This window comes from Vespula vulgaris, chromosome 7 (genome assembly GCF_905475345.1).
Source record: "Vespula vulgaris chromosome 7, iyVesVulg1.1, whole genome shotgun sequence".
Classification (NCBI taxonomy): domain Eukaryota; kingdom Metazoa; phylum Arthropoda; class Insecta; order Hymenoptera; family Vespidae; genus Vespula; species Vespula vulgaris.
Window position 1 is genome coordinate 6,690,449 of NC_066592.1, and position 12,261 is coordinate 6,702,709.

General features: G+C 36.0%; 1 protein-coding gene across 10 annotated transcripts in view; it reads left to right on the top strand.

Annotated features, from left to right (window-relative positions):
* LOC127065368 (cAMP-specific 3',5'-cyclic phosphodiesterase) overlaps nt 1–12,261 on the top strand; it is a 179,516-nt gene that overhangs the window by 91,260 nt on the left and 75,995 nt on the right. The window contains exon 1 of one of the 10 annotated variants that reach the window (XM_050997591.1): nt 7,824–8,420. The exons of the other annotated variants lie outside the window; for them this stretch is intronic. Coding sequence (XP_050853548.1) covers nt 8,203–8,420 — 218 coding nt within the window. The 5' untranslated portion in view covers nt 7,824–8,202. Of the gene's footprint in view, nt 1–7,823; nt 8,421–12,261 lie in introns of those variants that run through there. 10 annotated transcript variants of the gene reach the window in all.

The window sequence follows — 12,261 nt, forward strand, 5'->3', positions numbered from 1 at the left end:
CGTCTATCTTTTCTTTTCTTTTTTTTTTTTTTTTTTTTTTTTTTTTGATACATTTACCAGAGTGAAATAATTTCGATATCGACGTATGCATATGGGTTATAGGAGAGTACATTCGGAATATCATCGAGTGTCACGAATATTACAGATCGAAAGTGTAATCGTTCGGTGAATTACAAGCCATATCCGGGACTATGTAAATTAAAATGGACAGATCGCAAATACGAAGGGATCAATCTACTTGCCGAGGGATCGAAAGCAACATTTAATAACGTTTTACTCTATCTGCCGTATTCTATCTTCCTGATAATAACTCCGTGACAATTTAAGTCGAAAAGATATAGCTGATACCTGAATCGGAAGTTTAATTACGTCTTCGTTCTTGTAGGAATTACAAATCTTTCTTTCTTTATTTCTTTATTTCTTCCTTTCTTCCTTTCTTTCTTTCTTTCTTTCTTTCTTTCTTTTCGTATTTTTTTCTTTCTTCTCCTTTCTCCCGTGTTTTCTCTCTTTGCCACGACGAAAGCTGAAAATATTTACCTTTCCTGTATTTGCGAAGTTTCCAATCGATTCGGATACACATTCGAGAGTAAGGGAAATATTCTTCGATTGGACTTCCGATTCTCATTTTATCACCGACTATTTCTTCGTTTTAAACTACGAAAAATCTTTTTTCTCATACTCTTTCTTCCATTCTTATCGTTAATATAACGAAATAAAATTTCGATCTTCTTCAATTTACGACAACGTCGTTCTACCGATAGAAACGGGTATAGAAAAGGGTGAGCTGAAGTGAAAGTACCTAACTTAGAGAATTGTATGCAGTGCTGTATTATTATTTCGCTCGTAAAAAGTATCCTTGAAACGTAGTAGCACGCCAAGGATTTGCCTCGATCATTAAAATTCGGAAAGCCGTTTTTTACTACGTTATTGAGTTCGTCGGATCGTCGAAAACAAAAGGAAACAAAGAACAAAGATAAAAAAAAAAAAGAGAGGGAGAGCTGGGAAATGCATTTGCAGAAGTATCATTTTTTCTTATTTTGTTATTTCTTCTTCTCTTTTTTTTTGTTTTATCACTAACAGCAGATAACAAATATTTATCGCATCATTTATTTACTCGAATATGATAGTATCATTAATATTTATGAAGTTAAATGCACACATGTAAAAAACGGTTTTAATAAGGAGCTCGAGAGAGAGAAAGAGAGAGATATCTGGTGCATTAATTCACGCATCAATCTCTTTTTCTCTCTCTTTCACTTCGTTTCCATCTCTCTCTGTCTCTCTCTCTTTCTCTCTCTCTCTTTTTTCGCTCTCTATTTCTCCGTTGCACTCACACGCGAGGAAAACGTCGGCGCGCTGCGGTCGGAGTTTGCGCGTCGCTAGCGCGTCGCGTGACTGAAAGTGCGTCGTCCATGCTTATTGTTAGTTCCTCTCGATTCACGTGTACGTACGTGCGGCAAGAACCACCGGTTATTTGACGTGCCTTAAATTATTTCCTTTCCCTTCCTCACTGTCTATCTATCTATCTATCTATTTATCTATCTATCTATCTATTTCTCTCTCTCTCTCTCTCTCTCTCTCTCTCTCTCTTTCGTTCCCTCCTCTCAATCTTCCTCTTCCTTCTTCTCCCTCTCTCACTCTCTGTTTTTCTAACGCACGTTGTTTTTTCATCACTCGCACGTACGCAAAAACCGCTTATTGATTTTCACGCGAGTTTTCGTCGACGTTTCGAGAAGAAGTTTCGGGGGAAGAAAAAGAAAGAAAGAAAAGAAAAAACAAAGAGAAACATATATAAAAAGAAAGAAAAAGAAAAAGTCATGGGGTCGTCGGTGGATATTTGGAAAAATATTTTTTTTTCAAACATTTCCAAGCTGTGACAACGGTGTTGAATTTTTTTTTATTTATATCGCCATACGACCTTTCCGTGATCGTTAAGAATGAAAAAATGCGTTATGTTCGTAGGAACTAATATTTCTTTAATATTCTATGATTGGCGACTTAAAAGTGTTGCTACGAAACGGATCAAGATTTTACGGTCACTCGGTAATACTCGACTGCATCGTAGCCATTACCTACCTACTAAAAATAGTACGTCCGTGTATCACTAGTACATACGTATTGGCTCTTCGAACTTTATTTAACCCACCCTCCTGTCGCTTTCCATATCTAATGCACTTTTACTTTTCTTCCTTTACTCGTCATAGTTCTAATCCACTTTAGTCGATCGTAAAACGTTCTCGATCTTGTTTGATTTCCAACCTTTGTCCTTTTGTTTTATTTCTTTATTTTTTCTCTCCTTTCTTTTTCCTCTCTTACATTTTAAACCGTAACGAAAAATCGTTCTTATGTAATACAAAGAGAGGAAAAAAAAGAACTTGCTCGATCAAATTGATTTCCTTCATTTATTCTTATTCCATCATTCAGTAGTGAGAATTATCGAACGTCAATTGTATTCACGTTACACGGGTGATGATAAACGAGAGAGGAAGGTCAAAGCAACGCATCTTTCGCTCGGCCACGTAACACGCACGCTCGTCATTTTATCAAACGCTCGTTAGGATCATTGAAAATTCAGTGTTGATGTCGGGACGGTTATTTCATTGAGCGTGTACCAAGTGACGCGGATAAATTCGCAGCGAATGAGATATGCATGAGCGAGCTTCTCTCGAAGGATGATCGAGTCCGATCACGTCTCTTTTTCACTCTCATAATAAATTTATCAAGAGTTTAGAACATAAAGCCTGTTAGAACATTTTCTTTCCCGACCGTTCAATAAATTTAATGGTTGTGTCATTTTAAACCAGCTCGAATAATCGTTTATTTATTTTCATATTTTTCTTTGCTTCTTCATTTTTTCTTTCTCTCTCTCTCTCTCTCTTCCTCTTTTCCTTTTTATTATTGCCATATTATTTCGAACAAATTTTCGCACCGTTTATTCCCACCGGAGAACGATCCTGAGGCCTCGTAAAAGGGCTATCGTAGAGTCCTAGAGAGAAAAATCTTGACGATTTGATTTGGATGGTTTCGTTTAACGAGAAAGGTGGTTGTAAGTGGTTTTCAACTGGAAACCAGCTAAAAATGCTGTTTGGTCCGAGTGAAGTCGTTGAAATGTGTTACGTATTTTCTTTTCCCTCCCCTCCCCCCTTTTTTTTTATTTTTTTTTATTTTTCTTTTCCTTTATTTTGGGCTCTCGCACAGTACGAAACCGTAACCGATGTAATCGCTTAAGAACACACAACGTATTTTCCTTCGTTCTATATTTCAAACGTTCCCGCCGCAATTTACGATTCTACGGACGCGAGGACGTGCACATTACCGAGGCACTTGATCTCGTTTCTCGCGAAGGAGGATCATAAAATCTCGACGAAGGCGGCAGTAATAATCCAGTGAGACTCGTGATTTTCTCGCGAACAAAGGATGAACGCGGTCGTTTCGTTTATCGGCAAACGAGAGGAAAACTCAACGGCACGTTCCTCCGTGTCTACTTGAACGTATTTCGAGTGAGCGACGATATTCATTGAAGAAAGTACGCGACTCGAGCTCGAAACAGAAGGAAAAGTCCAATCTTCTTAATGGACTCTGCACCTACCGATCACGGAATCACTTCTTTTTTTTCCCTTTCCTTTTTTCTTTTTTTTTTTTTTTTGTTTTTCTTTTTGTATTTTTCTTCTTCGCGTGTGTGTTTTTTTCCTCTTCATCCATTTTTTTTCTCTACTTTCCTCACTATTCACAATTTGTATTCACGAAGACCTCGGAATTCGAACGATCCGAATTACGAGAGCGTATGCAGTTTAACGAAACGTTGAAATTCAAGAATGAAAGAATGAAAGAAGCAAGAAGACGTCCTAGGAATTCGTGTTCGATCGTCGTTTCTAATCTCGTCGTTGAAATTGTGATTCACGAAGATTTTGTTTAAAGAAGAAATTCGTAATTCTTATTTTTTCTCTCTCTCTCTCTCTCTCTCTTTCTCTATCTCTTCTTCCCCTATCGTTTGCATATACAGACACGTATTTTTTTTCTTTTTTTTTTTTCCTTTTTTTTTTTTAATCGAACGTATTAGTCATTCGAGAGAGAGACGGTACGACTAGTTTGTACGAGGTGTTGTCCGGTGCCTGCTGACACCGTCGCTTTGCTTTGAGTGCTAATTGCCGAGGAAAAAAGAAAAAAAAAAAATAAAAGAGAGAAAAAAGAAGAAATTAACACGTACGTTCGATCATCGGAATAGAGGCGCCGCATAGATCGTGCGAAACTCGTGATCGCTATATCGCTATTCGATCTCTATAGTATATTCTTTAGAAATTTGTAGATGCGAAAAGAATAATTTTGCATATAGTATATAATCGTCCATAGAATCGTTAGAATGAGAGATAACCGAGACGATAGTTAGAACAAGATAAGAAATGTGACGTGTAGGATGACGTCATGCGTTTACCGATACACATATATATGTATATATGTATATCGATATATATATATACACATATATATATATATTCATATACATACATACCACTTAATGTTTAACAGCAACCGCGTGCGTTTAAACGAGCGACGTTTTCGCGATAACCCAGTTTTTTTCGATCCATCGAGATTTCTCGAGTTTTATATTAACCCGATGCCGTTCAAACGTCGTTATATTTTTCGGTAATAATTTCGATCATTAATATCGATTGTTCGACTTTTATTGTGACGACCGATTGTTCAGAAAAGTTAAATATAGGTACGATCTGCAGACAGAAGCTACTATCTACTAATTTTCATTGTTTGAAATTATCGGAATTTTCGTTTAGAAACGGCGAGAGAGAGAGAAAGAGAGAGAAAGAGAGAGAGAAAAATTAGCACGAAGCGAAACGTGTTATCGTCGCTCGTGTTCCATATACATATAAAATGTGTACGCTCGTCCTATTCGATGGAGTAGAAAGGTAGATCGAAGTTCCACGCGATACAATTTTCCATTTTTCCATCTTTTTCTCCATTTGTTTTTTTTTCTTCTTTTTTTTCTACTTTTCTTCTCTCTCTCTCTCTCTCCCCGTTTGTTCTCTTTCTTCCTTTCTTTTTTCCCTCTCTCTTCTTTTCATTCTTTTTTTTCTCTCTCTCTCTCTTTTCTTTTTTTGCAACTCGAGCTAGTATCCACAAAACACGGTATTTCCATACTAAAGTACAGAGAACGGGCATTTCCGTGAGGCTCGTCATGATTTCACCTGCGGCCTGTTCACGAACAATAAATATTCTTCTTCGAGAAGCTGAGTCCGAGACTGAGAGCGAGATTGAATAGCCTTTGTGTGGCTATCCTCCGGCTGACGCATTATTTAGCGTTTCATATTCTACCGGATTATTAGCTCTTATCGTAGACTCATGTACATGTGACGTTAAGTCGATACGTTTATTACGATATATATATATATATAGATAGATATAATATATGTGTATCTACTATAGGGCTATATAGGTTCGTTTAACAACATACGATTTTATTTTCTCTTATGGAAAAGAAAAACTTTCTCTCGTTTGATTTAACGTTAAAATTTCATGAATGTGGGCGGAGCTAGTCGTGCAATCAGTTTGTTGTACGAAAACATATACGAGAATAATTCTTTAAGCAATTTTACTCGTTTCACAAGACTCGTAAATTTGAAGATCGTAAAATTTCTCTTGGAACCGAGAGTTTCGAATGTAATTTGTATTTTTTAGTATATTACGTAGAAAGACGAATCGAATCGAATCATGAATAATATCGTAATATTCCTCGAGAGAACATTTATCTCGTCTAATATCATCGAAATCAATTTCGATGGTTTTATTCTTTATTTCGATTGTTTTTATTTCTTTATTTTATTTTATTTTTTTTTTTTTTCTATACAATAATTATACATTTATATTGGCTTCACTTGATTACATTTTTCTTACGTTTCGTTTTCTCTCGTTTTCCGATTTTATTTTAACGCTTTTTATTGAAGAACGGACCATCACATATAAGTAAAGAAAACAAGGCGATAGTAATCTCTATGTCTTCCTTGATACATCAATCTCCTTCTATCTCGCACACGAACATATACACACCCTCTTTGCTCGTATCTTGGTAAACATCCTTGAGACAGAATCGATATTTAACAAAACGTTCTCACGTGATTTCCAATTCACCTAATCATGATTATCATCGTGATTTTGTGATTTCAATTACTTACGTCGATGAATTATTACCGATCATGTTAGCGATCATTGAAATACGGAAATTAAATTCCTCTTTGCTTTAATTCGGTGACTCGTTTAAATTCCTTCGAATGAAATTACACGACGTCTTTTTCTATCTATTTCTCTCTCTCTCTCTCTCTATCTTTCTATCTCTCTTTCTCTATCTCCCTCTCTCTTAATCACTTTCGATCGATTTTCATTTTAACGAAGCTAATCAAGTACTACACGAAAATCGTCGAGCAGGAAGAAAAAGGAAAAAAAAAAGAAAACAAGAAAACAAGAAATCGGATTCTCATTTTATATCAGAGATATCGAATTCATCTATATCATCGAATGAACTTCGTGAGAATGAACTTTCGTTTATCAATCGAACTTCCTTTTACGAATACGAATTATCGATTTTAATGATTTTTATATAATATTTTTATACTATATGTATATTAGAATCGAGGGATACAATCTTCTGATTCGATGCTTTTTATTTTCACCATATATTATTATCTCTCTCTCTCTCTCTCTCTCTCTCTCTCTCTCTCTCTCTCTTTCTCTATCTATCTATCTATTTCCTTCTATCTTTCTCTTTTTCCCCGAATGATAATTCAGAATTTTCGTGAAATTTTTCACAACCAGTCAGGAGTTTTTCACAGATTTTTCCAATTCGATTCCACGTCGTCTTTTGAGTTGACACGAAAGCTCCTCGTTCGTTCGACACGAGAGAGCAAAGTGCATTGTCACCGAGCCATAATCACGCCCCGCTTTTAAAATCCGTCGTCGTGGATCACTCTGAAAGCCATCGTGTACCGAACGTTATTCTTCTTCTTCTTTCCCCTTCTCCACCTCCCCTTCCTCCTCCTTCTCCTCCTCCTCGCAATGAAGGGTAGAAATAAATATAAAGGAAAAAAAGAGAAGAAAAAAGAAATTAACGGGGCTTCCTATTCTATGTCATCGTCGTTGTTACGTCGAGCTCTCTCTCTCTCTCTCTCTCTCTCTCTCTCTCTCTCTCTCTCTTTCTCTCTCTCTCTCTCTTTCTTTCTTCCTTTCTTCTTTTTTCCTTTTTCACACATAATACAAAAATTTGTTGACGTTTTCCAACTGCGATAAAATATATCACTAGATGAAATCTATCAGAAAGCTCTCACTCTCTTTCTTTCTTTCTTTCTTTCTCTCTCTCCCTAACTCTCATTTTTCCTTGGGCGATACGAGGGAACATCACAAAATAAGAAAATAAAAAAAAACGAAGAAGGAAAAGAAAAGAAAAGAAAAGAAAAGAAAAGAAGAAAATTATTTATCGACGTGTTTTATTTACTAACATTGACGGTCGAGGATTTTTCGTCGTAGTCATGTTTCCCATGTTTGGAATTTCGTAATCGATACTCATATGGACGTGCAGGATTCTTTCGATCTATATATAATTAAATTTTGATCTATCAGGGTATTTGAAAAATTTTTTAATACGAGTACTCATTCTTCCCTTATTCTTTTCGTTTTCTTTCTTCTTCCTCCCTCTTTTTTTTCTTTTCTTTTTTTTTCTTCTTCTTCTTTACGATCGACTAAGTTTCTTCAATAATTATTATCTCTACGTTAATTCGAAGGCGATTATAGGAATAAACCGTTGTGGAAAGAAGTATGTCAGTATTCGTTCGTGTTCAAGCGTTCGAGTCGCGTTTATTACGCGAGAGTATAATTACTCGAGATCGATCGTTGATAAGTCCGAAGGCCGTGGTGTTTGATTTATCGTAAATCGAAGAATGCGTCGAAACAAGTTGAGAAGATGAACGTTTTTAGTTGGACGTTGTTGGTGAACAAATGTGTCTTGCGATGGGAGAAATGTTACTTGGAAAATTGATCGATCGTCGATCAAGATTATACGCGATCGAAGAAGAGAAAGAAGAAAATAGGAGAAGAAGGATGATGAAAAGAAAACTAAGGAGCGAATAATAAGAAGAGAAAATTTGTTCTTCGTTATAGTCGATCGATGAGAAAAAGGAGAGAGAACGATTAACGTGGACAATGATAGCCTTTTGGTTTCTCATTTGGACGATAGCAAGATCGAAGGATATAGATATAAACAGTAGACGAAATTCTCGAAGGGACTCAGTTATAAGGGATACTCGAGATCGTGCAGATTCGAGGGACGTTACAACAGTGATCGGTTTGCCGACCGTTGACAGACGGAAGTCTCGTCTTCGACGGCATTCGCGTCGTTTTTACGTCGATCGAGCGAAAAGGTAATCGAGAAACACGTCAAAATCTAATTTCTTACTCTTAGTTACTGTATCTACGAATTTCCATCTCTCTATATATGAATATTAATAGATACCTTACGTACGTACATACGTATCTTCATCTTGTATCTCATCTTTTTCTCTCTCTTTTTTTTTTTTTTTAATCATTTCGTTATCTCACGGATTTTGAATAATTGTCTATGTTGTTCGTGAATATTTCTTGCGTTGTTAAGATAGAACTTTACTTCGTTAAAAGTTCCTCGACTGATTAGTCATAATCGTTGAAGGTTATATTTCTAAGACGGAAAGAGAAACAAAACTTGAGGGAAATAATTAGATGAACTTTTTACACAAAATCACTTGGATGGATTTACTTGTGTGAATCTTTTCGAAAGTTCGGATATCCAGAAAGAGAGAGAGAGAGGGAGAGAGAGAGGGAGAGACAGAGGATGTGTTACTACTATACAATGGCTTTTGATACAACGTTGAAACTACGTTCTATTCGATAATTCCTCTAATGCTCTAAAGCTTTTCAAATCTACGTGGATCTTAAGACGAAGATCTTTGTCCAATAGAAAACGAAGTGCCGTATACTCATTGTATTTATAGAATTTTGATTCAGTACGAAGATAGAGGTGGCATGCGCACGTGGCTACGGCACCTCGTCGAAAGCTTTTAAGGCTGACATCAGGCTAGAAATAGATGTGGCAGCATACGCGGTATGGGCAAGGTCTACGATTCAAGAAACAATATATATATACATATGTATATATACATATGTATTCTTTGTCTTATTTCTTTCGAAAAGTTATGTTAATCAGGACGATTAGATAGATCCTGAAATTATTTGGCAAGTTTCATACGTTTTAATCACGAATACCCAAACCTTAGAATCCCCATTTCTTTCTTTCTTTTTTTCTTCTTCTCTTTTTTCTTTTTATTTTTTCTTCTGTCATCTTTTTTTTCTAGTCGAGTTTTTATAGTCGAGCATAGTTAAAGAAAAAGAAAAAAAAAAAGATAAAATTGATTAAAAATCGTCTAGGTATATCCGAACAATAACATCGTCCCTGTGAAAGGAGATTTGTTGTCGTTCCAAGGAATTTCTTAGTGAACGTAATAAAGGTTGCCGTGTTATTAACTTCCAACAGTAAAAAAATAGCTATTTTCCAATTAAGTTAGAAAATTGATCGATCACAAGGCAAAATATACTGGGCTATCCAATATACTTGTATCTATCCAACGACTCGACGATTGACCCGAAAAAGAATATAAACGAGATACCTTGTTATAAAATTTCTGATTAAGTCAGACTTATCGATCCGATTTATGATGACCGTTTCTTTCTAAAGAAACTATCGTGATATACGAATCGAATGACTATTTGCGATAACTACTTTTTGAAAATTTTCTTTTATTTATTTACTTATTTATTCTTTCATTTTATTATAACAAACAAAACGAGAGAATATAGGGATTACTTTGATACAAATAGTTCCTAATTATATATCGAAAACGAAAGACGAAACGTCCGAATAAAATCATTCGATACGGGACCGTTTCTCTCTCTTCTTTGTTACGAACGAATAAATTGCAATATGACTCGAGCTTCTCCCGAAGGGGGAACTGTTTAATACCCCTTCAAGATTACATTCACCGAGTTTTATTAAATTGAATTCCCCCCTTTTCTACGCTAATGCTAATGCTAATATAATCGCAATGCGGCCACGGTTGCGGTGCTATATATAATGTTTACCAGCTGCCTCGCGAAAGAGTGATCGTAAAGGTTCGCACGATAACTGATTTTGGAAAATATTCTAGGATATCGGCAAAATTTCAGAACGTTATCTCCGTTTTGTTTTCCAATCATTTGAAATTTCTTTTCGTCGGTTAATTAACGCTCTCCTTGAACGTAACGATCTCCATCGTGGGACGAGTTAAAAATAATTTCGTTCGTTGCGAAAACTCGTTGGCTCGTTGCTTCGCAACTTCTTATTTTTTTTTTTCTTCTTTTCTCTTTTTTCTCTCTTTTTTTTTTTTTTTTAATCAATCGACGATATATATGGAAATAATTGAAATAATTTTCATCTCCGATTGTATCGATGGACAAACATTATTTCAATCTACGTTTCGAGAGAAAATGGGAAAAGAGAATGGACGAGGTTTCGTAAACGATTGAATCTCTTTTCCTCTTATTTCAATCCTCACCCTCTTACGATTGCATTCACCATAAGCTGCATATCGTAGAAGTGCACACAAACGCGAGATGGAGTTCTTGACACAAATACGGTGACCCTGAAGAGTACATGGTACGTAGGTGATAAACACCCTTAATAATGGCACGACACGGCAGCTTTCTTTTTCGCGATCGATACTACGAACGTTTTACTTTAGAACTTTCCTATCGCCGAAAAAGAAGAAGACAGAGCTTTCTCTCTCTCTCTCTCCCTCTCTTTTTTTCTCTATCTCTTTTTGCGTGCGAACATCCCGTTGACATTTCTGTTTTTGTTTTTTAACCCCGCTCACCCTCCCTCCCGTCCCACCTCTTCCATATTTCGAAATATCGATCAACCTTTCTATCGAAGGTTAAAACGATTTTCAAATCGAAGCGGAGAAAAGTCCTCTTTTTCGAGCTTTTTTCCGTAAAGCTATCATCGACGTTAATAAACGAAGTAAACGCATGGGTTTTTGGAGTGACGTTCGGGTTTTAACCAACGAACTCGTTCGTCGAGGGAGAACAACATTGACATGGATTGCTAACGTTGAAAAGAAACTCGGCTATCATCCTTTCCACTCGCGTGACTAATGAAAATATGTTGGACCTTGAAATTTACTTTATGGCTGGTATCAACGTAAATCAATTAATACCCACGTAAAAGTAGTAGTCCCCCTACCATGAATGCTCCTACCCTATTTGTTACCTTTATCCTATTATCTTATTTACGTTAATTCTCTTTCATTTATCTATAACTTTGTTCTTTTTGTTTTTCTATCTACTCCACCCCTCCTCTACCATCTTCATCCTCTTATTCTATCTTATAAAAAAATAAATAAAGAGAAACCACCGTAGAGATCGAATCACTTCGACCATATATCGGACAAATCAATTTCTAATGGATAAAACGTTTGATATATTTCTCAGATTTAGTTAATATACTTATATCTTAGAAATAGAAATGAAAAGAATCGCGTTAGCGAGTTCGATCGTATTCTCAATGTTGATTTAACTTAAACCGTTCAATTTCATTTAATACGACGACGCGACGACGCGACGACGTGACGCGACGTTTTGAAATTCCCGCGTCTTATAGGACAATGAGAGAGAGAGAGAGAGAGGGAGAGAGAGACAGAGAGAGGATCGTAGATCTTATCGAAGGAAAATGTTAAAGTTACAGTAATAGACTAGTAGCAATTTATGAGTTGTAATATATCCGACTTACGCAGGAATCGTTATTTCGGTAGTTAGTTATATATGCCTAATAAAAACTTCGTTGGTGGTATCATTTCTTTTGAACTTTATCGTTTCGTTCCGAGTTCGAAGGAAGGGAAGAAGAACCTTACTTTTTTTTTTGCCGTCGAATAAAACGTGACGTGGGGTATCAGGATATCTTATTCTACCACATATCGGACTTTTTAACGATTTTCTCTCGACAAAAGAAAGTTGAAAAGATGGACGAGGAGTAGAAAAAAAGAGAAGAAAGGATGAAAAATTGAGAGAGAGAGAGTGAGAGTGAAATTTAATCGCTGCCTACGAGTACGTTGGAAAAAATCATTGAATCTTTTATAAGATCGATGCAAAAATATGATAATTTATATCCATTTATTTGTGATATCACTATTTCTGTGA